Source organism: Geotrypetes seraphini, chromosome 12, assembly GCF_902459505.1.
Source record: "Geotrypetes seraphini chromosome 12, aGeoSer1.1, whole genome shotgun sequence".
Taxonomy (NCBI): domain Eukaryota; kingdom Metazoa; phylum Chordata; class Amphibia; order Gymnophiona; family Dermophiidae; genus Geotrypetes; species Geotrypetes seraphini.
The window spans coordinates 75,513,628-75,540,592 of NC_047095.1; the positions used below are offsets into that span (position 1 = coordinate 75,513,628).

At 44.0% G+C, this 26,965-nt stretch overlaps 1 protein-coding gene across 1 annotated transcript in view; it reads right to left on the reverse strand.

Annotated features, from left to right (window-relative positions):
* The window catches only part of PTPRF (protein tyrosine phosphatase receptor type F), a 953,410-nt gene that overhangs the window by 538,943 nt on the left and 387,502 nt on the right, over positions 1–26,965 (reverse strand). The window contains exon 9 of the mRNA XM_033915537.1: positions 16,888–17,157. Coding sequence (XP_033771428.1) covers positions 16,888–17,157 — 270 coding nt within the window. The remainder of the gene's footprint in view (positions 1–16,887; positions 17,158–26,965) is intronic.

Genomic DNA, 26,965 nt, shown 5'->3' on the forward strand with positions numbered 1-26,965 from the left:
TTTTTAATTAGGCAGGGCAGCTCCCAGTCTCCCTTCCACCAGTATCCCTCACACCATCCCTCGCAGGACGCAGCTGCCTGCCTGTTTTCCCGAGCACTGACAGCTGACACGGCTTCCTCAGAGTCCTCTTCCCTTGCAGCAGAGCAGCGCACTAGACTGCTGGCCTGGTCCTGCGCCACTTCCCGCGAGAACTCTCCTATTAAGAACTCTCGCAGGAAGTGGCACAGGACCACCTTATGCGCCACTCTGCTACAAGGCAAGAGGATTCAGAGGCAACCACATCAGCTGTCAGTGCTTGGGGAACCAGGCAGATGCATCCAGCGAGGGAGGGTCTCAGAATTTTAAAAAGTTTTATATACCGCCTATCTAAGCGGTTTTTACAATCAGGTACTCAAGCATTTGGAAGGTTTGTCAGAGCAGAGGGACCAACTTTTTCAAATGATAGGAGGGTGCAAGAATTCATAGTAACATAGTAGATGGCGGCAGATAAAGGCCCGAATGGTCCATCTAGTCTGCCCAATCTAATTCAATGCATATTATCCTTCCCTGAACATAGTGAAGGAGTTTGCTCAATCTTTGGGCCAGAGTCAGTCACAGCAGACTTGAAGAGAAAAACAGAGCCCCTCCCCCCCATCTGTTCAATGTATTCTGTATTTTTTTGTCATTGAAACTACTTGGGGAACAAAGATTCCTTGTAATCTCTTCAACGAATTCCCTCTTCAGTATTCAAATGCTTTTGGCAACCTTGTCTAAAAGCTGCCGAATAACTGTACATGCAGACACAGTGTACTACAGAGGTAACTCTATACAGATGCTAACATTTACGTGGCAAATATGAAACATAGAAACATAGAAACAGACGGCAGATAAGGGCCACGGCCCTTCTAGTCTGCCCACCCCAATGACCCTCCCCTACCTTTTTCTGTGAATAGATCCCACGTGTCTATCCCATTTGTTCTATAAGACGCACCCTTATTTCCACCTCCTTTTGGGGGGTGGAAAAAGTGCGTCTTATGGAGCTAAAAATACAGTAACCATAGGCTTTGCATAACCCTGTCTGTCCCTCTGCAGGACTCCCAAAATGTGCTTCCTAAAAATCTAATCAACACACTCTTAGAAACACAGAAATATGATGGCAGATAAAGATCGAATGGCCAAGCTAATCTGCCCATCCAAAACATCTTCCTAAGACAGGTGTGTCAAACTCAGGCCCGCGGGCCAAATCTGGCCCGCAGTGTAATTATATTTGGCCTGCGAGAAAATACCAAAAGTCTACTAGAGCTGGCCCCACCAGGTATGTCAATGTAGGACAGCTATACTATCTTCACGATGTGTGTCAGTTGTTTTTAGACCTTTCACTTTTATTTATTATTTCTTTAGCTTTTTTTCATGCCCTTTTTTGCTTATGATTATGGTTGTGACTACGGCACTAGTCATGTGACCCCCCCCCCCCTCCTTTTAAAATTGCTGGCGTTTTTCAAGCCGGTTTTACTTTTGGTTTGCTCAGCTCAGAGCGCTACAGATTTTTCTCTACTAGGTAAGAGCCACCATGGCTTTATTTCATTCTTCCTTTTTATTTTAAACGTGCACATAGTTATTTTAAGTTATCTTAAGTTTCCATAAAATATTAGCTGATGGCTTTTATGTTTTCTATAGTCTATTGCCACACTGCGACGTTTGTTTGTGCAGGACAGCTACACTTTTTTCATGCTCTGCAGCAGAGACTTTTTATTTATGCATTTTTAAACCTTTCCACACGCAAGGTTTTGTTGTTATTTATTTTTCACCATTATATTTTTTTATTGGGTTTTAGTTTATTATGTGCTTCTTTGGTCACTTTTATGTTTGCACTCTTTTATTGAACCTTGTCCTTAAACATGGTTACGACCACGGCACTTGTTTGGTTGACCCGCGACTTTGTTCAAGTCTTTAATTTTGGCCCACTATGTATTTGTTTGACACCCCTGTACTAAGAGATCCCACAAACCTGTCTCATGCTATCTTGAATTCACATAAGAGTCTTCATCTATATCACCTCCACTGGGAGATTATTCCACGTATCTACCATCCTTTCTGTAAAGAAGTATTTTCTTATACAGTGGTGCCTCGCATAACGAACGCCTCGCACAACGAACGCTGCACACAACGAACTTCATGTCTTGATTCACACAACGAACTTCGTTTCACACAACAAACTTCACACAACGAACTTCGTTTCACACAACGAACTTCGTTTCACACAACGAACTTCGTTTCACACAACGAAGTCGCCCGAGCTGCCGATGTATTGCATCCTTCCGCGCAGGCACTGCAGGCAGTCGTTAGTCACTGCGCTTAACTGCCCTCTCTCACTGTATACAGTCGTCCTTTTAAGATAAACTCAATATTTTTTATATATCATGGCTTCTAAAAAAAGCAGGAAGGTGATTTCTGTTGAAATGAAACGGGAAATAATTAGAAGGAGTGAATGTGGGGTAAAACAGTGTGACCTCGTCAAAGAGTTTGGCCTCAGCAAGACCACCATTTTGACAAATTTATCTTTTTTTATGTCATCTTAGCATATTTTATGCTGCAGAACGAATTATTTTTTTTAACATGTATTGTTATGGGAAAACGCGTTTCACATAACGAACTTTTCGCATAACAAACTTGCTCCTGGAACGAATTAAGTTCGTTGTGTGAGGCACCACTGTATTACTCCGGAGCCTATCACCTCTTAACTTCATCCTATGCCCTCTCCTTCTGGAGTTTTCCTTCATTTGAAAGAATTACCTCCTGTACATTAATGCCATGGAAATATTTAAATGTCTCTATCATATCCCCTCTCTCCTGTCTTTCCTCCAGAGCATACTTAATTAAGGTCTCTAAGTCTGTCCTCATATGATTTATGACAAAGACCACTAACCAATTTTGTTGCAGCAACTCATTATTTCCAAGTGACTCCTCCTAGAAATTGCAAGGGGGTGGAAGGGGTGCATGGGGGAAGCACTGCTGCCAGCGACTAGGGCTTATATTAAGACCTACCCTGAAAATCATGCTAGGGCTTATTTTCGGGGTAGGTCTTATTTTCGGGGAAACAAGGTAGCAATTTCTCTCTGCCTGGTATATATGCTTCTGTTTGCTTCTGGTGACATCATTAGAGACTAATTCAATAGCCATACTGTGTACACTTCCCTGTTGCTTAGGCCCTCCCACCCATCCCTAGGCTCATATTACATGTATATACCTATTAATCAACCTCAACAATCCAAGTGAAAATCATCACTAATTGTAGATCCTAATTCCAAACCTTTATTAGGTGACCTTCTGGACTATCACCAATTTACCCCTTTCCTTATACTTAGAAACTAACTGGCCTAGTGGCAGAATCACTGCCTCTGTACTGAGAGGTTGTGGGATCAAATCCCAGCATTTTTCCTTGAAACCCTCAACAAATTTCTTAAATCCTCCACTTCCCTCCACTTTGAAAATATAACTAAAAGAATGGAATGCACAACTCCCATTTACTTATAACTGCTACTTCAAATTAACCTCTATACCACATCCACCCTCCTCACCAAGCAGACCTTACAATCAACTAGCAGACTCCTTCCCCAGGATAATCCCTGACCCATCTAAATATACCTCACCCCAGATATCATTTCCCTCTCCTAGTCTATGGCTCCATTACACCTTCTTCTCTTGTTACTGACCTTACCTAATCTCCCCCTCCACCCCTAACCATTGCATTTATCAAGTCCTCATGGACCACTTTTTGAATTCACCCCCTCACCATTCCTTTCTACCACCCACCTTCTCTACAGCTTCAACAGTTTCTCCCCCTCGTTCAGTCCTCCCTATCCTATCTGATCACATTTTGCCAGCACTGTAATCATTGCACCTCTCCTACTCTGCTCCACAGTCTCCAATTCCTCCTTTTGCTCACTGCAGGGGACATCAACTCCAATCCTAGTCCTCCTAATCAATTCTCATCCTACTCATGCAGACATCACCACAACATCGCCAATATTATCTCTGTTCATCTCCTCTTCTTCATTTACCTTGTGGAATGCCTATTCCATCTCCAACAAGATTGCTTACATTCATGATCTCTTTATATCTCATTCTTTCCACCTACTTGCACTAACTAAAACCTGGCTCTGCCTTAAAGATTCTGCCATATGTCACAGAGCTTACCACTTCTCCCATACTCCTTGCCCAGTAAGTCATGGAAGAGGGGTTGGACTGCTACTTTTACCCTCCTGTAAATTTCAGCCTCTTACTACCTCAGTCTCACTGCTCCTCCTTCAAAGTCTACTCTGTCTATTCGCTCCCCTCCATCTCCGAAAACCGGTTATCAACCTCCTGACAAATCCCTATCTTTATTCCTCACTGACTGACTCCTGGCTCTCCGTCTTTTTCAAACTGTCATCACCTTCCTTTGTCCTTGGCAATTTCAACATTCAAACTGAGGACATCTCCGACTCCTACACCTCAAAGTTTCTTGCTCTAATATCCTCATTCAGTCTTCAGCTGTGCTCCACTACCCTACCCACCAGAATGGCCACTGACTTAACCTTGTCCTCTTCTCTAACTCCTCAGTTGCCAATTTAACACTTCAATTTTTCAGTTCTCTGACCATCATCTGACAACCTTCATGACTCAACATCCCCCCCCACAACAGATCTTCACAAATGCATTCAGGAAATTTCAGTCGATTGACCCCTGCACTCTTTCCGCCACTACACTATGCAAATCCATCAATAAAGCAGTCTCCTCTTATAATACTATCCTGTCCTCTGTCCTTGATACCCTTGCTCCTCCCATTTCATGTCCTGAAAAATGTGTCAAGCCACAGACCTGGCTGACCTCTAAGATTTGCTATTTGCGTTCTTGTGCCAGATCTGCAGAATGTCACAGGCTAAAAACCCATACTCACGCTGACTGATAACTTCAAATTCTTGCTGACCTCTTTCCAATCCACCCTTTTACTTGCGAAGCAAAACTACCACACCCACTTGACTGATTCTCTTGGATCCAACCCTCACCATCTCTTTGCCATGCTTACACTTTCTACTCAAGGTGCCCTCACCTCCAACTATTCCTTCACTTTCTACCCAGACCGTGGATGAGTACTTCCATGACTGGTTAAACAAATGCTCGACTGAATGGTTTTCTTCCTACCTTTCTCATTGCACTTTTAGCATGTCCTCTGGAGGATCATCCTCTGATGCCATTCCGCTATCTGTTGGCATATCTCAGGGCTTTGTCCTGGAACCTCTTCTTTTTTCCTCCAATCTACTCTTGGCACTCTAATCTCCTCTCATAGCTTCCAGTATCATCTCCATGATGACTCACAAATTTACCTTTTTACACCTGAAATTTCTACAGGAATCCAAGTCCAAGTCTCAGCCTACCCGGCTGACAGTGCTACCTGGATGTCTCGCTGCCATCTAAAATTGAACATGGCCAAGACTGAACTCATCATTTCTCCTAAACCTGCCTCTCTTCTTCCTCTGTTTTCTATATTAGTGGATAGTGCTCTCATCCTCCCTGTCTCATTGACTCGCAACCTCATTTTTGGATCATCTCTTTCCTTCTCTTTGTATATATATATAACAAACCACCAAAAATCTTGTCACTTCCTTCTATACAATATTGCTAAAATCTGGACTTTCCTTTCTGAGCACTATGCCAAAACCCTTATCCACACACATCGGGTCCGAGACAGTGTTCTTCAGCTGCCGGTCCATGGTGCGATCGATGCAGCATTATCTTCGGGCCAGCTCCCTCTTCCTCACTGCTGCAGTGCATAAAGCCGCGGGCAGCAGCTCCTATGCCTAAACCGGAAGCCTTCTCTCTGACACTGCAACGTCAGAGGGAAGGCTTCCAGATGAGGTGCGGGTGCGACAGTGAGGAAGAGGGAGCCGGCCCTAAGATAACACTGGGGGCCGCATAAAACGGCCAGGCAGGATCAGGCCAGAAGGTAACGCACAGCATGGAGGGAAGGAGGCAACATAGGTAGGGGGAATGATTTTATTTTTAAATTTATTGAATTGTGTCAATTTTGAGAATTTACATCTTCTGTCTGTATTTTGCACTGATCAGGAGGAAATGCATTTGTTTCTTTTTCTCTAGGGTTGCGGCGAGAGGAGGCTCCGCCCACCCCTACCGCGTCAGCGCAGCGTCATCGGCCGGGCTCCTCCTTAAGAGGAAGGGAGCCAACGGCACACTGCCGTTCGGCGCGTGGCGAAGGCACGCAGCAAAGGTGCTAGCCTTAGCGAGAGCGCCTTTGCGAAGGGCCTTAAGAAGGGCCGGGTCACTACATCTAAGGACCCCAAGATAAGACGACAATCAAGGTAAGGACACATTCACATCCACATACAAACAAGAAAGGCGTAGGGTTAACAAACACAGAACAAAAGGCAGAGTAGGCCCAGGGAGGACCACACATATAGGGAAACGACAGGCAAGGAAGGCACCGAAGAATAGAAGCAGGGGCAGAGGACAAGAAGCACGGGCAGAAGATAAAGTAGAGGCAGGCCAAGCAGGTAGCACATGTGCGAACATACACAAAGACAGCAACAAGCACAGCAGAACAAGATAAGGCGGAATCAAGTAAAAACACAAATACACGAGCAAGAGGAGAAGGCAAACAAGAGGCAAACAACACACACGCACAAGCAAAGGGGAGCGGAAGATGAAGAAGGTAAGGAAGAGCCAGGCGCAGGAGTGAACATACTAGCATCAGGACTACTAAAGGGCAGACAAGAATGCAAGCTGAAGGAACACAGAGGATGAGCTTCCCAGTGTACTGCACGGACTTCCACATGTATGACTACCTCCCCTCCGGGTTGCAGTCATACGTGTGCGGGCTTTGTCAGGAACTGAAGAACTTGAGTGCCTAGAGCGAGAAGAAATGAGGAACACCAGGGACACAGACCTGCGACTGCAACGGAGGCTGAAAAAGGGGAAATCTGCAATCCTGGTGGGAGACTCAATCCTAAGGCAAGTAGACAGTCACTTAGCAGGAGGGAGAGAGGATTGGCTAGTGACCTGTCTCCCAGGAGCAAGAACGAAGGACATCGTCGACAGAATTGAAAGAATCCTGGAGGGAGCAGAGACGGAAGAGACAGCAGTGATAGTCCACGTCGGGACGAACGATGTCACCAGGAGAGACTACAGCAAGAATGCACTGACCGAACAGTTCAAGATCCTAGGAAGGAAACTGAAGATGAGGACCCAGAGGATAGCCTTCTCAGAGATCCTGCCAGTACCGAGGGCAGAAACGAAGAGGCAGATGGAACTACAATCAATAAATGCGTGGATGAGGAGATGGTGTGAGGAAGAGGGATTTCTCTTCGTGAGGAACTGGACAGCGTTCTGGGGAAAGAACAAGCTCTACAAGAAGGATGGTCTACACCTGAGCACAGCAGGAACTAGACAACTAGCAAATAACATCAGAAGAGCGATAGAGCAAACTTTAAACTAAACGGAAGGGGAATGCCGACAGTCGACCTGATATCGACGGTTCGGGAGACAATACCCAGTGAAGGTACTGAGGGGGAAAAATGCTGGGCAGACACATGTGGACAGCAACAGGTTATGAAAAAACAAGGGAGACAGAAGAAGAGAGAGGAGGACATGATAAACATACTACAAGGGGAAGTAAAAAAGGAACGGGAAGATGGGAAGGCACAGGAAGAAGAAAATACGAACACGCCACATGGGCAAGGCAATAGAAACACACCACAAAGGGAGGACAAAGGAGATAAAATACAGGAGTTGGCTGGTCAGGAAGAGGACAGAAAGAAGACTGAAGCACATGGGAAAACAGTGAGGAAGATTAAATGCCAGGACTTGAACTGCATGTACACTAATGCAAGGAGCCTAAGGAACAAAATGGGGGAATTGGAAGTCATGGCCAAAAATGAGAACCTAGACATCATAGGGATCACGGAAACATGGTGGAACGAGGAAAACAAATGGGACATAGTACTGCCAGGGTATAAACTCTACTGAAAAGATAGGACTTATCAGAAAGGAGGAGGAATAGCACTGTACATAAGGGAAACCATTCACTCAACCAGTGTGGATACAGCAGCGGCAAATGGACAACTAGAGTCATTGTGGGTTAAAATGCCAGGAAAAACGGATCCGAGATAAAGATGGGACTGATCTACCGTCCACCTGGGCAATCTGAAGCAGTGGATACAGAAATGGTAGCCGAGCTGAGGAGGGAATGCAAGAACGCTAACACTATAGTTATGGGAGATTTCAACTATCCCGGGATAGACTGGCGTCTTGGAAATTCAAAATGTACAAAGGAAATGGAGTTCCTGGAAGCCCTCCAAGACTGTTTCATGGAACAACTTGTCCAGACTCCAACGAGAGGGGCAGCGATCCTGGATCTGATCCTCAATGGGCTTAAAGGACCTGCAAAGGGAGTGGAAGTAATGGGACCACTAGGAAACAGTGACCACAACATGATTCTGTTCCAAGTGGAAGTAGGATTACCAAAGGGGAAGAGAACAAAGGGAACAGCGTTTAACTTCAGGAAAGGGAACTATGATGCCATGAGACAAATGGTGAAGAAGAAGCTCAGAAACAGCTCCAAGAAAGCTCTGTCTGTGGAGCAAGCCTGGTCCCTACTCAAGGACACGGTAAGTGAGGCACAAAACCTATATGTACCCAGATTTAGGAAAGGATGCAAAAAGAATCAGACTAAAGACCCAGCATGGATAAACAATGAAGTAAAGACAGTGATAGGAGACAAGAAAACATCATTTCGGAAGTGGAAAAAGGACAAAACTGAAGGAAATTGGAAAGAGCACAGGAAGCACAGAAAGAATGTCACCGAGTGGTCAGAAAAGCCAAGAAAGAATACGAGGAGAGACTAGCCAAGGAAGCAAGAAATTTTAAACCATTTTTCAGATATGTAAAAGGGAAACAGCCAGCGAGGGAGGAGGTAGGACCTCTGGATGAGGGAGACAAGAAAAGAGTGGTGAAGGAGGAAAAAGAGGTGGCTGATAGACTAAACAAGTTCTTCGCGTCGGTCTTTACAAAAGAAGACACATCCAGCGTGCCGGAACCGGATAAAATCTTCAAGGGGGATCAGGAGGGTATATTATCATGTATGGAGGTAAGCCTCGAAGGCAGATAGATAGATTAAAAATTGACAAATCTCCTGGCCCAGATGGGATCCACCCGAGAATACTGAAAGAGCTCAAAGACGAAATAGTGGAGTTACTCAGGGATATTTGCAACCTATCCTTGAGAACAGGGATAATCCCGGAAGATTGGAGGATAGCAAATGTTACACCAATCTTCAAAAAAGGATCGAGAGGCGACCCGAGGAACTATAGACCGGTGAGCTTGACCTCAGTTCCGGGGAAGATAGTTGAATCACTGATCAGGAAAGGTATCAATGAGCATATAGAAAAAAATATGCTGATGAGAACAAGCCAGCACGGTTTCTATAAAGGACGATTGTGCCAAACGAATCTACTACATTTCTTTGAGGGGATAAGCAAACATTTGGACCAAGGTAACCCCATTGACATAGTGTATCTGGATTTCCAAAAAGCCTTTGACAAGGTACCCCATGAGCGCCTGCTGATGAAATTGTGGAACCACGGGGTGGAAGGGGACGTCCACAGATGGATCCAAAATTGGCTGGTGGATAGGAAGCAGAGGGTAGTAGTAAAAGGACACTATTCTGACTGGAAAGGGGTCACGAGTGGTGTCCCGCAGGGGTCAGTGCTGGGACCATTGCTGTTCAATATATTCATTAACGATCTGGAAACGGGCACAAAGTGCGAAGTTATCAAGTTCGCGGACGATACAAAACTCTCCAACAGGGTCAAAACTGTTGAGGAATGCAAAGAACTGCAGAGCGACCTGAACAAACTGTGTGAGTGGGCAAAAAGATGGCAGATGAGCTTCAATGTGGAGAAATGTAAGGTCTTCCACATGGGAAAAGGGAACCCCATGTACAGCTATACGATGGGAGGAAGGGTGATGGGGAAAGGCACCCTAGAAAAAGACCTGGGGGTATTGGTGGATACAACAATGAAGCCAGCGGCGCAATGTGCAGCGGCCTCAAAGAAAGCGAACAGAATGCTGGGCATTATCAAAAAAGGTATCACTACCAGAACGAAGGAGGTTATCTTGCCATTGTATCGAGCAATGGTGCGACCACATCTGGAATACTGTGTCCAATACTGGTCACCGTACCTTAAGAAAGACATGGCGATACTTGAGAGGGTCCAGAGGAGAGCAACAAGGATGATAAAAGGAATGGAGAACCTTTCATATGCCGAAAGGTTAGACAAACTGGGGCTCTTTACCCTGGAAAAGCGGAGACTGAGATGAGACATGATACAGACGTATAAAATCATGAAAGGCATAGAGAGGGTGGAGAGGGACAGATTCTTCAGACTAGCGGGGACAACAAAAACAAGATGTCATTCAGAAAAACTGAGAGGGGACAGATTCAAAACGAATGCAAGGAAGATTTTCTTCACTCAGAGGGTGGTGGACACCTGGAACACGCTTCCAAATGAGGTAATAGGACAGAGTACAATACTGGGTTTCAAAAAGGGACTGGATGACTTCCTGGAAGCGAAGGGGATTGCAGGGTATAGATAGAAGGTTACTCTACAGGACAAAAGCGAAAAGCGTATGTGAGTTTTAGGGTAGGAGCACTATCAGGTCCTGGACCTGAGGAGCCGCCGCGTGAGCAGACTGCCGGGCACGATGGACCTCCGGTCTGACCCGACAGAGGCAATTCTTATGTTCTTATGTTGTACTGCATGCAGAGTCTTGCATCTTAGGGTTTGTTTGTAAATATTAGTACTTTTAGTTTTTGGTCCCGTATTTGCATGGGGTTATCTGTTTTCTGGTAGGAATGAATGTTGAGAAGCATACAATGTGCTTTGTGTAGTTTAATTTTGTGGTTAACCATTATGTGTTGTTAATAAGATTATATCGTGTATGTGTATATATGAAAAATGAATGGATCGGGTAGAAATGGGCGGGGTCTGGCCCATGACTTAGCCCAGTGTTTTTCAACCGCCGCCGGTCCACGGATCGGTGCTGGTCCACAAAATAATTATTTTATTTTTGCCGGTCCATAAGTGTCAAAAGGTTGACGAACACTTGCCTAGACTATTGCAACTTGCTTCTCACAGTTCTTCCATTAAGTCATCTCTATCTCCTTTAATCTGTTCAGAATTCTGCTGCATGCCTTGTATTCTGGCATTGTTGTTATGCTTATGTTACTCCTCAGTTTGCTTCATTGGCTCCCTGTTCACTTCCACATACAATTATAACTCCTCTTACTAACCTGCAAGTGTATTTACTCTACAGATCCTCAATATCTCTCCTTATACTCCACCTTGGGAACTCCATCTAGCAAGCCTCTCATCTCTGTACCCTTCTCCTCTACTGCCAACTCCCGATTCCACCCCTTCGGCCTTGCTGTGCCATATGCTTAGAACTACCTCCCTGAATCAGTCTGCTAGACTCCATATCTGGTGGTATTCAAATCCAAGCTACTTTTTCAAAGTTGCGATTAAATTCTAACCCTTCCAACTTGTAAAACATTATATCTATTTCTTACTCCATCTGTAGCCCATACTCCCTCTACCCATCATCTACTATGTTACCTCTATCTATCTGTATTTCCCTTCATGAGTAGCATATATTGATTCACCCTTTGTCCTGTGTGTCTATCATAATTAGATTGTAAGCTCTATACTACTTAGAAGCTTCATCGCATGCTTCCTAATCCAAGTATTTTTGGAAAGAGTAAACAAGCGATTCACATCTACCCTTTCCACGCCACTCAGTATCTTATTATCCCTTGAGCCATCTCTTCTCCAAGCTGAAGAGCCCTTGTCATTTTAGCCTTTTCTCATAAGGAAGGCATCCCATTGAATTTAAATTTAAATTAAACACTGAAAAAAACAGATTCTTTTTGGCTAGTCCTAATGATAAAATTAAAGATAAAATTCTCTATTTAAGAGGACAAGAATATTCAATAGCCTCGTCTCTTAAAATTTTAGGAGTCATACTTGACCGCCATTTAACCCTGGGGAGCATACTGATATGCTTGTAAAGAAATGTTTCTTTGCATTATGGAAGTTGTGTTCCATAAAAAAATACTTTGACCCTACTTCTTTCAGATTACTAGTTCAAGCATTAATTTTGACTATTGCAATATAATCTATTCGGGAGCTTATAAAACCGTCTTGGAAAGATTAAGACTACGATAATCCAAAATACAGTGGCCCATTTAATTTTCGGATTAAAAAAACAGGAACATGTCAGCCCTTACTACCATCAGCTGCACCGGTTGCCAATGGAAGCAAGAGTAATTTTCAAATTTGCTTGTATTTGCTATAAGATCTTATTTGGATTAGCTCCGCTATATCTCCTCTCTCATTTTGAATGGTATTGTTCGACTAGGCCTACTCGGCGTACTGGTTTATCTACCTTTCCTAATCCCCAAAATTGCCATTATAAAAAATATTTTGATCGATCTTTGGCTTATCAAGCAGGTAAAGTTCAAGTATGGTTAGACGACCTCATTCAACAATCTGCATCTTATTGCACTTTTAGAAAATTGGTTAAGACCTATTTGTTCAAAAAAATTTATTACTTGACTGATGATTATATCATAGTTTCTTATTGTATTTTTCACTATTGAAATATTGTAGTGCTTTTCTGGGTGCTTTGTATCATCACTGGAATGTCCAGTCCTCTTATTCTGTGAACCGCCTAGAACTTTTTGGGTGTTAGCGGTATAGAAAAATAAAGTTATTATTATTTCCATTGCCCTTCTCTGTACCTTTTCTCATTCTGATATATCTTTTTTGAGATATGGCAACCAGAACTGTACATGGTAATCGAGGTGAGCCCATACCATAGAGCGATACAAGGGCATTATAACATTTTCATCTTTGTTTTCCTTTCCTGATAATTCCTAACATTCTGTTTGCTTTCTTAGCTGCTGCCGCATATTGAGCTGACGGTTTCAACGTACCCTCAACAATGACACCTAGGTACTTTTCCTGGGCAGTGACTGCTAATGTGGAACCCTATAACACGTAGCTATAGTTTGGGTTCCTCTTCCCAATATTCATCACTTTGCACTTGCTCACATTAAATGTCATCTGCCATTTTGACGCCCAGTCTCCCAAGTTCCTCTTGCAACTTTTCACAATCCTTTTGCGATTTAACAACTTTGTGTCTTCAGCAAATTTAATTATCTCATTAGTTATTCCCATATATAGATCATTGATAAATAAGTTAAAAAGCAGCGGTCCCAACACAAACTCCTAGGGAACCCACTATTTATACTCCATTGTGAATATTAACCATTTAAACCTACTGTCTGTTTTAGTTCTTTCAACAAGTTCTTAGTCCGTAACAGGACATTACCTCCTATCCCATGACTTTCTTATTTCCTCAGAAGTCTTTCATGAGATACTTTGTCATATGCCTTTTGAAAATTAAAAAACACAAAATCAACCAGCTCATCTTTATCCACATGGAATCAGACTGTCTATCTTCACCAGCCTACATCAGACTGAACATCCTGGTCCAGCTGTTTCTTCTCATCTGGTCAGGGCGCATGCTGAGGAAATATCCCTTGCACAACTGCTTGTCGCACTTAACACAGACACTGAGGATCCTCTGTAGTTCAAGTAGGCATTCCACATAAGGCTCACAAAATCTGGGGTGAAGCCTTGTACTGGAGGTCTCGAGGACCCTGGCAGGGAACTTCTGCAGGTCCTCATGGGCTTTGCAGCAACCATGTGTTTGGGCTTAGTCAATGCACCTTCATAGGGCTTTGGAAATGATCTCTTCCCTTGGGATCATACCTTGTGCAATTCCCAGCTTTGGAGGACTCAGAGGAGACTGAGCTCAAGGCTCCCACCCCTTCTCCATGTGTTCCACCACAAAAAGGATATGGACGCTCCTCGAACAGTCATCCAGCACAAACCTAGCATGACACAGGGAAGGAAGGCATGAAGGGTCCATCCCTATCGATTTTAAGTAAAATCAAGGCGTTTTGAGACAGTGGCTTTTGAAAAAATGGTTGTTTAAAATCCAAGATAGCTACCACCAAGAAAACCATGCCAAAAATGGCCCATGAGGACTTCTCTGAACTACAAAAAAAAAAAATGCAGGTAAATGGGTTTTAGAGGTGGGGGACCTTGGATCCGACTGCAGAAACTTTCAAATTCCACTTTTGGAATCCCCTTCCCAGATTCTCCTCATAAGCTATAATAACCTTATTCACTGTGCCATGGGCCTGCTTGCTGCAGCTTAAGAGTTCAACTGGGACAAATGGAGAATAACTCTGCTTCACACGTTTGCAAAAAAACTTGGTCTTCAGGTTGCCAGTCAGACTAATGTCAGACTAAGCCTCAACCTCCGGAAAACTTCACGCTGCAAAGGAGAAGATAACTATGCAGCCGGCCCACTATTAATCATGGCCATGCTGGGAAGGAGCCAAACAGCCTGATAAATCAGGGATGTGAGCAGCTATGCAGGGGATGGCCCCTGCGCTCAAAAAATACAAAAGTCGGCTGGCTTGCTAGGTGTCCCCAAGGGCCGATTCTGCTAGTAGCAGACTTCTGCAATGCGCATCTGCGTCTACTCCCAGGCAGAGATCCCAACAAGTAGGAACTCTGGGCACAGAGCCGCCAGCCAAACACTGAGAAAAAAATACCTGAAAATAATAATTCCGTAGAGCAGAAACAATTCTGAGAAAATCAGTTGCACAAAAAAAACTGAGGGAGCAGGAACAGCTACCTGGAAAGAAGGCACAGTTCAAAGATGATTGACAGCATTCAGCAAGCAATTTGCAGGTTCAGATGCATAACCATTCGGTTCAGGACTACTAGACGCATTGCAGTAGAATATTAGTTACTATGGACAAAGTAAATTAACAGTTGGTCAGTTAAGATAGACTACTAAAGAGAGTCAGATTATGAGTTGAAGACAAGTTCAAATCAACAGATAAGCTTTGGAGTCTCAGTTGTATCAAGTTAGATCACTAAAAAGATATTCTTCATTTGATTAATGACTTTCCTCTACTATATTTCAGGCAGCAACGTGATAAGATGGTCAAAGAGTTACCTTCTCTCTTCTTCCCTTCCATCTTTCCTAGGTGAAGGAAAGTTACCAGGGAAGCATGTAAAAAATTAAAGCATCCTAGGCACTATGTTAAAGCAAGATTATGTAAACCCTCTGTTGTACTGATTTTGGAATTTGCAAGTACAGTAATTACTTGCCATTTTACAATGCAAAGCTCAAAGCCCTATTTAGTTGGTAGGACGGTTAATGGATGGTGAAGTTACTTGCCCAAGTTACAAGGAGCCTCAGTGGGCAAAGTTGGATTTAGACCCTACACTTCTCCTTCCGTATTCGTGGTGATTGGGGATTAACAGAACCACTAATTCAGAAAAACCGCAAATAACTTTTTCATATGTTATTTGTGGGTTTCTATTAAAAGTCATTGTGAATATGGTGAAACCACGAATAGCAAGCTGGGAATCAGCGATTTTCTCTGTTCAGTACTGTTAACACTGGAAATCAGAGATTTCTCACGCTGTGCAAGCAGGAAAAACGTGCCCAAAATTTTTTATGTACTCATGGATGATGTAATTTGGGGGGCAGGAGCTAGAAAGCAAGCTGAGCTGAGCTGTAGCCCCCAAATCATCAGGCTGCAGTGGTTTGGCAGAGTAGAAAATGCCAAACCGCTCTGCCAAACCGCTGCAGCCTGATGATTTGGGGGCTACAGCTCAGCTCAGCCGTTCCTGAGGAAGGGGGTGTTCACCCCCGAAACGGAGTCCCGTAGGACGAATTGATTATCTGCTGGCTGTATCTTTTCAGAGAAGCTAAGTACTTCCTATTGGCTTTGCATAGTTGAATTTGGACATTCGAATTTTGTGTTCGGGCCCCCTGGATCAGGGGTAGAAACAACTTGTGTAGAGTGTTTTTTTGATTTAGTTTGCGCCTATCAGCACTTTTTTGTGTGTTATTTATCACTAAATTTCACAGAGAGCCCGGGGATGTTTCACAGTTAACACCCTGTTGGGTGTAAGCCAGTGACAGCCGTTACTTCTGGGGGTCCCCGGAGGGAGGCTGTGTGACTGAGGGCTCTCTAAAAACATTCAATATTATTTTATATATTCCTTTGAGTGGTAGTAGTATCATCACTCTACAGGTTGTCTCTCCCCCTCATCTAGTTCCTTTTCTTGGGGCTTTGGGAGATTTTTCTTTTTTGAGTGTTGTTTTATCTCCCATTTTTCGGGTTTTGCTAGTTTTCAGTACATTTAAATTCAGACACTGAAGGAGTCCATGAAACCTTACCAACTTTAATTGGATTCATACCTGTGAAGGAGTAGTCTAATGTTTAGTGCAGTAGCCTGAGAATAAAGTTCAATTCCCACTGCAGATCCTTGTGACTCTGGGAGAGTCACTTTGGAGGAGAGTGTGGCCTAGTGGTTAGAGCTACAGCCTTAGCATCCTGAGGTTGTGGGTTCAAACCCCACACTGCTCCCTGTGACCCTGGGCAAGTAATTTAATTCTCCACTGTCCCAGGTACATTAGATAGATTGTGAGCCCACCAGGATGGATAGAGAAATGCTTGATGTACCTGTAAATAAACAGCTTTGAGTGTGGTTGTAAAACCACAAATAAAGGCAGTATATAAAAGTCTCAATTCCTTTCCCTTCAATATCCCAGGGTACACAATAAGTAAATGTATATAATAATATGTAAACCACTTTGATAATAACCTTATCTAATCATTATCCTTTTCTCTTTAAATTAGGGATGGGTTTAGATAGAATAAGCATGAGAAATAAAACACATAATTATTTTATATACCTTTGACAGTGATTTGGGCTGTGGCCTCGATCATACCCAAGGAGGATATAGCCACACAGGTGTAGTTAGCAGATTCCCGAATGTTATTTAGTTCCAAGACATTACGCCCAACTGGCATCTCATCCTCTTTTGTTAGCTCCACTAACCCGCTAATCCACTTCACATAAGGCATAGGAGCACCTACTGCCACACAAGTCAGATTCACACTCCCTCCAGGCATCACTTCAGAGTTGCTGGGAGGAATAGAAAATCGAGGTGGAACTCGCCGCACTGAAAAGAAAGAAAGAATAGATATGATCAATGGTAGTTGGCAGTAGTACTTGACTATATTTACAGAGAACCGTGTTCTACATCACAGAGCAAAGGCTGTTCACTGCTTTGCAAGGGTATGCATGTATACTGCTCCTTCAATAATTGTGGATGAAAGTTAGAATAAGTCTGTATGGGCTGGTACTTTATAATTTTATGCTGTTCTTATTAAAAAACCAAACAAATTTGTCTTTCTAATATTTACTGAAATCCCCTGCTGAAGATCCTCAGATCATATCAACAATGAACTAGCTAAATTTAGTGGGGCACAGACATCTAAAAACAACAAAGAACAAAACAAAAGTTTTATCATTTTAAAATTAAGAGTTGCTTTTCTGTACATGAATTACTTACATTATTTTTAAAAATGTTAACTGAACTACAGTTATTTTCAACTGTTGTACCATTCTTACTGTTTTATTGAATTATGTATGTAATGATATGTAAACCGTTTAGGTTTAAATGGTATATAGATTTTTAAAATAAATATAGAGAACAAATGGTATAGGAAACACTCCCAGGTAATGTCAGAGCTTCATTAATTTAACTTGTGAGGCAGGGTAAAACTAATCTTAGCACATGTAGCAGTGACAATAAGCAACAGGTAGGATATTTAATATTTTCTTTTTGCTCTGCTGTACAAGTCTAATGTCTCAATTCATACCCTCATACAACCATCTTATATCCCATTCCAACATTCATTCAGTAGCTTCCTACTACCATCAGTATAGTAGACTTCAATGAACAGCTAAATATTTAAGCAGTGTCTTCGAGACTTCATTAGTCCTCACTGGAAGTTTGGTTCCACATTAAAACCTCTTGCAATATACCCCAAAGAATTCATACCACAATTGCAAACATTAAGCGAAACAATCCTAAATGAGCTAGCTCCAATAAAATCAAAACACAAAGGCCCTGATTCTCCAAAGTGCATCCCGATTTTAGGCAGCTGTAGGCGTCCTACAGCTGTCTAATCAGCCAATCGGGATGCACGTTTTTTTAAAAAAAATGCTCCCCAGGCAAGCCTGAAGGCGCCTCCGGGAGCCTAGGGAGACCCGCAAGATGCCTAAGCTCGTCTAAGGGCCTTAGGCGGGCCTTAGGCTGAACCTAGGCGGCCCTACGCATCTCCCTAGTAGAGGAGAAGCTTAAAATGTAGGCCAGCAAAATGCTGGCCTACATTGTAAGTAAACGCGGCCGCTATACTTATCGCGGCAAGGGATCTCTCTGCCGCTATAAGTATAGCGGGCCGCGGCCCCCTGACCAGGAGGGTGCCCAAACCCTCTGCCCGAAGACGCACCCCCTCCCCCCGACACTACCGACCGACCCCCCCCCCCCGACAATATCGATAGCTGGCAGGAGGGTGCCCAATCCCTCCTGCCCGAAGACGCACCCCCCTCCCCGGCGCTAACAACCCCCAAACCTCCACTCCACCAAACCTGTTCTTAGATGGGTCTTGCACGTCTTGAGCCGGCAGGCACGCCTCGTCGAAATGAAGCGGGCCCGCCCCTTCCCAGCCCATCTCGCCGAAGCCTAAGGCCTGATTGGCCCAGGCTCTAGAAGCCTGGACCAATCAGGCCTTAGGCATAGCGTGTCCGCCCATCCCCACTAAGTCTAAGGTCTGATTGGCCAATCAGGCCTTAGATTAAGTCTAAGGTCTGTTTGGCCAATCAGGCCTTAGATTAAGTGGGGATGGGCGGACCCGCTATGCCTAAGGCCTGATTGGTCCAGGCTTCTAGAGCCTGGGCCAATCAGGCCTTAGGCTTCGGCTGGATGGGCCGGGAAGGGGCGGACCCGCTTCATTTCGACGAGGCATGCCTGCCGGCTCAAGACGTGCAAGACCCATCTAAGAACAGGTTTGGTGGAGTGGAGGTTTGGGGGTTGTTAGCGCCGGGGGGGGGGGGTGCGTCTTCAGGCAGGAGGGATTGGACACCCTCCTGCCAGCGAAAGATATTGTCGGGGGGGGAGATCGGTAATGTCGGTGGGGGCGGTTGGTAGTGTCGGGGGGCGGTCGGTAGTGTGGGGGGGGTGCATCTTCGGGCAGAGGGTTTGGGCACCCTCCTGGTCAGGGGGCCGCGGCCCGCTATACTTATAGCGGCAGAGAGATCCCTTGCCGCGATAAGTGTAGCGGGCCGTGTCTAATCTAACCCGTTTCTCTAACCCGCGTCTGTAACATGGACGCCGGTTACAGAATTGGGGTTTAGTTTAGGCCGATTCTGAATAGGACGCCTCTCCCGGGCGTCCTATTCAGAATCAGGGCCTAGGTGTCTTGCGGGCCTCGCCTTCAATATAGGCGGCCTGCCTGGGGAGCATTTTTTTTTTTTTAAACGTGCATCCCGATTGGCTGATTAGACAGCTGTAGGACGCCTACAGCTGCCTAAAATCGGGACGCACTTTTAGAGAATCAGGCCCAAAATCTGCAGACAATCAGACAAATGGTTCGACGCTGAACTGCTCCAACTCAAAAGACACTGCAGAGAAATGGAAAGAAACTGGAAAAAAAAGAACCAAGAACAATCCAAAATAGAATGAAGAAGTCTAATCAAACAATACAAGACCAAACTCAAAGAAAAAAGAAAAGATTACTACTCCAAGCTGGTTGGCATGGAGTCCATAGACTCAAAAAAACTTTTCAATCTAGTAAAAAACCTCACCAACACCAAACCTTACCTAACAGCACAAGGAAAGCACTCTCCAACAGCCATTCAACTCGCAGACCACTTCAAAAACAAGATTACAACAATCAGGACTATCTTCAATAACACCCCCCCCCTCCTCGACGAGATAACAACAAATCCCCCAATAGGAGAAGCCATTGATGCAGACAGGACCTGGACCGAATTCCCTGCGGTAAACTGGACAGACATGAATCGACTCTACAAAAAATACAGTCATGCCTCATGCGACCTGAACTATTGTCCCGTGTATCTAATAACCAATGCCACCCCCAAATTTAGGGCCAGCCTCATGCAATGGATCCAAATTACACTCACTGAAGGTCAATTCCCGCAGCATCTAGGAGAAATCATAATCACTCCAATTGTGAAGGACCACAAAGGCCTTATAGATAACCCCGCTAACTATAGACCCATCGCCTCAATACCAATATATGTCAAACTTATAGAAGGACTAGTTGCACAATTCCTCACAAATTACCTGGAAGACCACAATCTTCTCCACCCCTCTCAATCGGGATTCAGATCTAACTACAGCACGGAGACTTTACTAGTAACTCTACTAGACACAGCCCGACAGCACCTCAACAAAGGCAGAAGGATGCTGATAATTCAACTAGATCTATCTGCAGCATTCGATCTGGTCGACCACACCATCCTACTACAGACACTAGAAGCCATAGGGATCTCAGGCAAGGTATACAACTGGTTCAAAGGATTCCTTAAATACAGATCCTATAGAATAAAGTCAAACAATCTTAAATCAGAACCATGGTCCAACCCCTGTAGAATTCCTCAAGGATCACCACTCTCACCTACTCTCTTCAACATCTTCTTATCCTCCCTTGGGTCTACCCTAGACAATCTGAATGTAACTTCATTTAGCTACGCTGACGACATCACCATACTCCTACCCTTTGATGCTCCTGACCCAACTTCTACAGAAAAATTGGAAAAAACCCTTCAAGCAGTGGAAAAATGGATGGCAGATCACAAATTGAAGCTGAACACTGACAAAACAAAATTTCTACTGCTTGAAAAGGATAAGAATCCCTCCATCACAGAACTAGAAATAAATGCCTCCAAATATCCTATACAACCTATCTTAAAACTCCTAGGAGTAACAATAGACAGATGCTGCACAATGCAGGCCCAAATCAACAAGACCACCCAGAAAGCATTTCTAACCATGCGCAATTTAAAAAAAATCAGAAAATTCTTCGACAAAGAGCAATATAGGCTAGTAGTCCAATCCCTAGTACTAGGTCTATTGGACTACTGAAACATACTCTAATCTGCCTTGCCCTGCAACAATGATAAAACAACTACAGACAATTCAAAACACTGCACTCAGATTAATCTACTCAATGAGAAAATTTGACCACGTCACCACGGCCTACCTGGACTCACACTGGTTGCCAATGCAAGCACAGATTCAATTCAAACTATACTGTCTATTATTCAAAGCAATAAACGGCACAGCCCCCAATTACCTAAACAACCGTCTGTACCAAAACGCCACCACTAGGCAAAGAAGAACTAAGACCCCTTTTACCTACCCCCCACTCAAAGGCACCCAGCGCAAGAAGATATTTGACAGTCTGCTGGCGACGCATGCAGCGAAACTGGACCACACTATCTCCAACCTGCTGATAACAACAAACGACTACAAATATTTTCACAAAGAAATCAAAACCCACCTATTCAAAAAATTTATACAGATGGCTTAACCCCAACCGGACCCCCCTCAACACAACTCCCCCATCCTCCCCCCTTCACCAGTTCCCTTCTCTTTAGCCTCAAGCATGTCAACTGCACTATTTCCTATTTGTACAGCATCTTGTAGCTCATGAAATATACAGCTCCATTAATCTTGTAACTTCTCCTGGAAATGACCAGAATTCTCTCTGTAATTATCCTGGAAATGTCCAGTTGTCTCTTTTGTAATCCGCCCAGAACTGCAAGGTTGAGACGGAATAGAAATCAGTAATGTAATGTAATGTAATATGACCGAGAAAGACCATCATATGTCTGGCTGAGATGGATTGAAGATGAGAAATCTGATGACAAAGTTGGAGCAATGTGTCTTGACGTTGTTGAGGAAGAAACGTTGAGCTGAGTGGTGTCGAGAAGAGCTCTTATAAATTGTAGTTTCTGAGAAGGCTGAAGTTGGGATTTCGAACTCCAACTATTGAAGGAAGATGATGGCCTGCTGAGTTGCTAAGGTCATCCCTTGCGAGGAAGGATCCTTGATGAGCCTATCATATAGATAGAGAAATACTTGGAGACTCTGAGAATGTAAGGCTGCTACCACTTCAAGCAGGCATTTTGTGAACATTCTGGGAGAGGTGCAAGGTCGAAAGGGAAGACTTTGTATTAATAATAGTGGTGGGCCACCTGAAATCTGAGATATCTCCTGGAGGCTGGATGCACTGGAATGTGAGTGTAGGCCTCCTTGAGATCTAGAGAGCATAGCCAGTTCTTTCAATATAATAGGAGATATAAAGTTGCGAGAGACAACATGCAAAACCTTTCCTTTACTAGAAACTTGTTGAGACCTCCGAGATCTAAAATAGGTTACAGACTTCCCTTCTTTGGAACAAGAAAATGGAGTAGATGGCACTCTCTCTATAACATTGAGAAGAAGAGAGTCTAGCTCTTGAAGAAGGGACGTCTGTCGAGGATTGAAAGCAGACTCTCTTGGAGGATGATCTGGAGGAATGGTGACAAAATGAAGAGAGTATCCCTCCCGAATGACGTTTAAAACCCAGAGGTCGGAGGTTATCAACTCCCAACGGTGAAAAAAAAAGTTGTAATCAACTTCTGATTGGTTGAGGCAGAGACTAGGACAGAGGAATAGTGACTATGCTCTCTAGAAGCCCATCAAAAAAATTGCGATGGCTTTTGAGGTGCAGTTGCTTGGGGCTTCTAAGGATGTTGTTGTTTTTTCTGCTGCTGTCTAGCAGGAGCAGATAGCTTTGTTGAAAAACACCTCTTGTAAGAAGGCACCTTAAAAGATTTAGTAGTGGATGTTTTAGGTTTGGTTTTAACTAATGCATCCCAATACTTTTCATGATCAGTGAGCTTTTGAGTGGCATTTTCAATAGAGTCCCCAAAAAGCTCATCTCCCAAGCAGGGAATATTAGCCAATCTATCTTGAAGATTGATATTCATATCTGCAACTCTGAGCCAGGCTTAATGTCTCATTGCTTCTGACATTGATGAGGCTCTGGAAGTCAATTTAAAAGCATCATAAGCAGATCTGACCATATACTTTCGTAGCTGAGTAAGGTTGCGAACAAGATGCTGAAAATCCTTCAGGTGTTGAGAAGGAATATATCTCTCAAAAGCAGGATATGTCTTGAGAAGATGTTTCATATAACAAGAAAAATAAAAATTGTAATTGAGAACTCTGTTCGCCAACATAGAATTCTGATAGAGGCGACGCCCAAATTTCTCCATAGTGAGACCCACTCATCTCAGTAGCACTGAGGCATACACTTTAGATCAGTGGTCTCAAACTCGGGGCCCGGGGGCCACATGCGGCCCGCCAGGTCCTATTTTGAGGCCCTCGGTATGTTTATCATAATCACAAAAGTAAAATAAAACAGTTTCTTGGTCATATGTCTCTTTAGCTATAAATGACAATATTATTATTAAGACTTAGGCAAAAGGAAAGATTTATAAACTACTAGCTGATGCCACGGCGTTGCACGGGTATTTAATTATAGCAATAACACTGTAAATGGATTCAAATAAAGATACTTTATAGTGGTGAATGAAATTATTTTTTTACAGCTTTATAAAAAGTACAATATTCAAATTATAATGTGAAATATTTGACAAAATGAATACAATACAACAAACACAAAACTTGATTATAAACAACAATTTTAGTTTCACCTCCAGGAGCAAGAACATATAAATTCTTGGGTGAAGAGACCCCCAGAACATATCACCCCAGGTAGTGAGGGATCTGCATACCAAGTTTCGTTCAAATCGGTCAAGCCGTTTTTGATTTACTGTGAGAATGGCAGCTGTTTACATTTTTTCCATTGACGTGAATGGGTGAAATCTGATTTTCTGTTTGTAGCTCCGCCCACGTGTGCAGGTGGGCCACGAGACCCCCAGAACATATCACCCCAGGTAGTGAGGGATCTGCATACCACGTTTCGTTCAAATCGGTCAAGCCGTTTTTGAAGTACTGTGAGAATGGCAGCTTTCTACTTTTTTCCTTTGACATGAATGGGTGAAATCTGATGTTCTGTTTGTAGCTCCGCCCACGTGAGCAGGTGGGCCGAGAGACCCCCAGAACATATCACCCCAGGTAGTTGGAATTACTGTGAGAATGGCAGCATTTTACATTTTTTCCATTGACATGAATGGGTGAAATCTGATTTTCTGTTTGTAGCTCCGCCCACGTGTGCAGGTGGGCCGCGAGACCCCCAGAACATATCACCCCAGGTAGTGAGGGATCTGCATACCAAGGTTCGTTCAAATCGGTCAAGCCGTTGTTGAATTACTGTGAGAATGGCAGCTTTTTACATTTTTTCCATTGACATGAATGGGTGAAACCTGATGTTCTGTTTGTAGCTCCGCCCACGTGTGCAGGTGGGCCGCGAGACCCCCAGAACATATCACCCCAGGTATTGAGGGATCTGCATACCAAGTTTCGTTCAAATCGGTCAAGCCGTTTTTGATTTACTGTGAGAATGGCAGCTGTTTACATTTTTTCCATTGACATGAATGGGTGAAATCTGATGTTCTGTTTGTAGCTCCGCCCACGTGAGCAGGTGGGCCGATAGACCCCCAGAACATATCACCCCAGGTAGTTGGAATTACTGCGAGAATGGCAGCATTTTACATTTTTTCCATTGACATGAATGGGTGAAATCTGATTTTCTGTTTGTAGCTCCGCCCACGTGTGCAGGTAGGCCGTGAGACCCCCAGAACATATCACCCCAGGTAGTGAGGGATCTGCTTACCAAGTTTCTTTCAAATCGGTCAAGCCGTTTTTGCGTGATCGCGGCACATACACATACATACACACATACATACCTCCGATTTTATATATATATAAATAAAGAATTTTACCTCATGCAAAATTGTCATTTCTTTAATAAGACATTAACTATTTTTTTTCTGAGGCCCTCCAAGTACCGACAAATCCAAAATGTGGCCCTGTAAAGGGTTTGAGTTTGAGACCACTGCTTTAGATGGAGTAGACTTTTTCAAAGTTGACTCAACTATCAAGGATTGGTGCTGAAGCTGTGGTTTGTCAAACCTGGAGAAGAGATTCTCTTATATAGAGAGTCCAATTTTCTGGGAGCTATGGTGATGGTTAGAAGAGTCTCCTAATTCTTATGAAGAGTTTCTTTAAGTATACCAGGCAATGGTAATCGAAGAAGCTTGTTAGAAGGCTGATCGTAGTCCAAAGTCTAAAAATTCAGCAGTAAAGGCATAATCAGCTTCAAGTTTGATGGACATGTCCTTGCCTAGTTGACAAATAAATCTAGTGAAGGAAAGTCTCTCAGTAGGTGATTTCACTCTGGAAGGAGACCTGTGTGGAGGGTATTCCAAGGGAGTGTCATAAGCTTCAATAGAAGAATCAGATAAAGGTACATCTGAGTCAGATTGTAAATCAGAATCAAACACAGGTTTGGGCGATGGAGAGTGTTGAAACCAATGTTTGCGGGAGGACCAGTACCGATCTAATGACGAGGAGGAATGCTTCGAAGCTCTCTTGAGCTTAGAAGCTTGTGTAGGAGAACGATGTTTTCTCTGGGAAGAACACTTGCCAAATTGAGAGTGTCGAGGAAAAGAACAGTGATGCCTCGATGAACTAGAATGATACCTCAATAGAAAAAGGGATCAGTGAGATGATCGATGACAAGGCATGGAACTATGATGATGCACCGGAGAGCCAGTATCGGTACCTCAAGACCTCATTGCTGTATGCTCAGCCTGGGCCAGTATCGAGGGAGTCAAAATGTCGGGATTATGAGGCGAAACATATCCCCAAATTCTAGATGAATGAGCACATCAAGCTTCTCCCAAAAGAAAAGCACCAGTACCTGTGGTTAAGCTGCTGGTACCATCAGTGCCGCGGCTGGCCTCGGAGAGGGTGACTGTGACAAGATTGCACCCCATGATGTTGATGAGGAAAGCTGCAATAGAGACTTTCGCTTGATCGGCATCAAGGGACTTCATGCATCAGTGACCTGAGATGGGAAGCTGGTGGCTTTTTAACTGGCTTACCAGAAGGAGCGATGTCCTTCGATACCGGTGTCAATATCAACGCCTTCGATGTCGATGGTTTGTCGATGTCCATGGTGGTACTAAATAACTTCTCTTGCTGAAGTTTGTAGCTCTATAGTTCACTTTTGAAGAGAAAAACAACATGTCAGGCATTGACATGGTGTCCTGGGCCAAGACACTTGAAACACCAAGAGGGGGGTGGGGGTCTGTGTTACTGGCCGTTGATTCCTGCCACACTTAAAACCACTTAGTGGGTGTGACATCAACGGGAAACTGCCTCAGATAAATTAAACTCGAGGAGGGAGACAATTGGAGGAGGAGGAGAGGGGCAATCGGAGGCAAAGGAAGCGAGCAGCCATCCCAGGAGCATGGATCTTACCTGGTGGTCTAGCAGTGACGTGGGGCAGGAGCGATCTTCCTACACTCCTGCCCTGTGCAGAGCCGTGCTGTGAGTTCCTGTGGTCTCACGAGACTACAACATGGAGTTCCTCTTGTAGTCTTGTGAAGCCTGTTTAGCGTGCTGCTGGCCCAAAACTCAGGGGTGGGAGATTTCATACTGACACCAGGAAATATTTCTTCACTGAAAGGGTGGTCGACAATTGGAATAGCCTTCCAATTCAGGTAATTGAGGCCAGCAGCATGCTGGATTTTAAGAGAAAATGGGATAGGCATGTGGGATCGCTTCAAGGAAGAAATTAGGGGGTGGGTTAGTAGAGTGGGCAGACTTGTTGGGCCGTGACCCATTTCTGCCGTCATCTTCTATGTTTCTAACGGCTGAGGTAGAAGAGCCCTCACCGGCCGAACATCCACGAGGCGAAAAAGTTTCTCTTCCTTTTTTT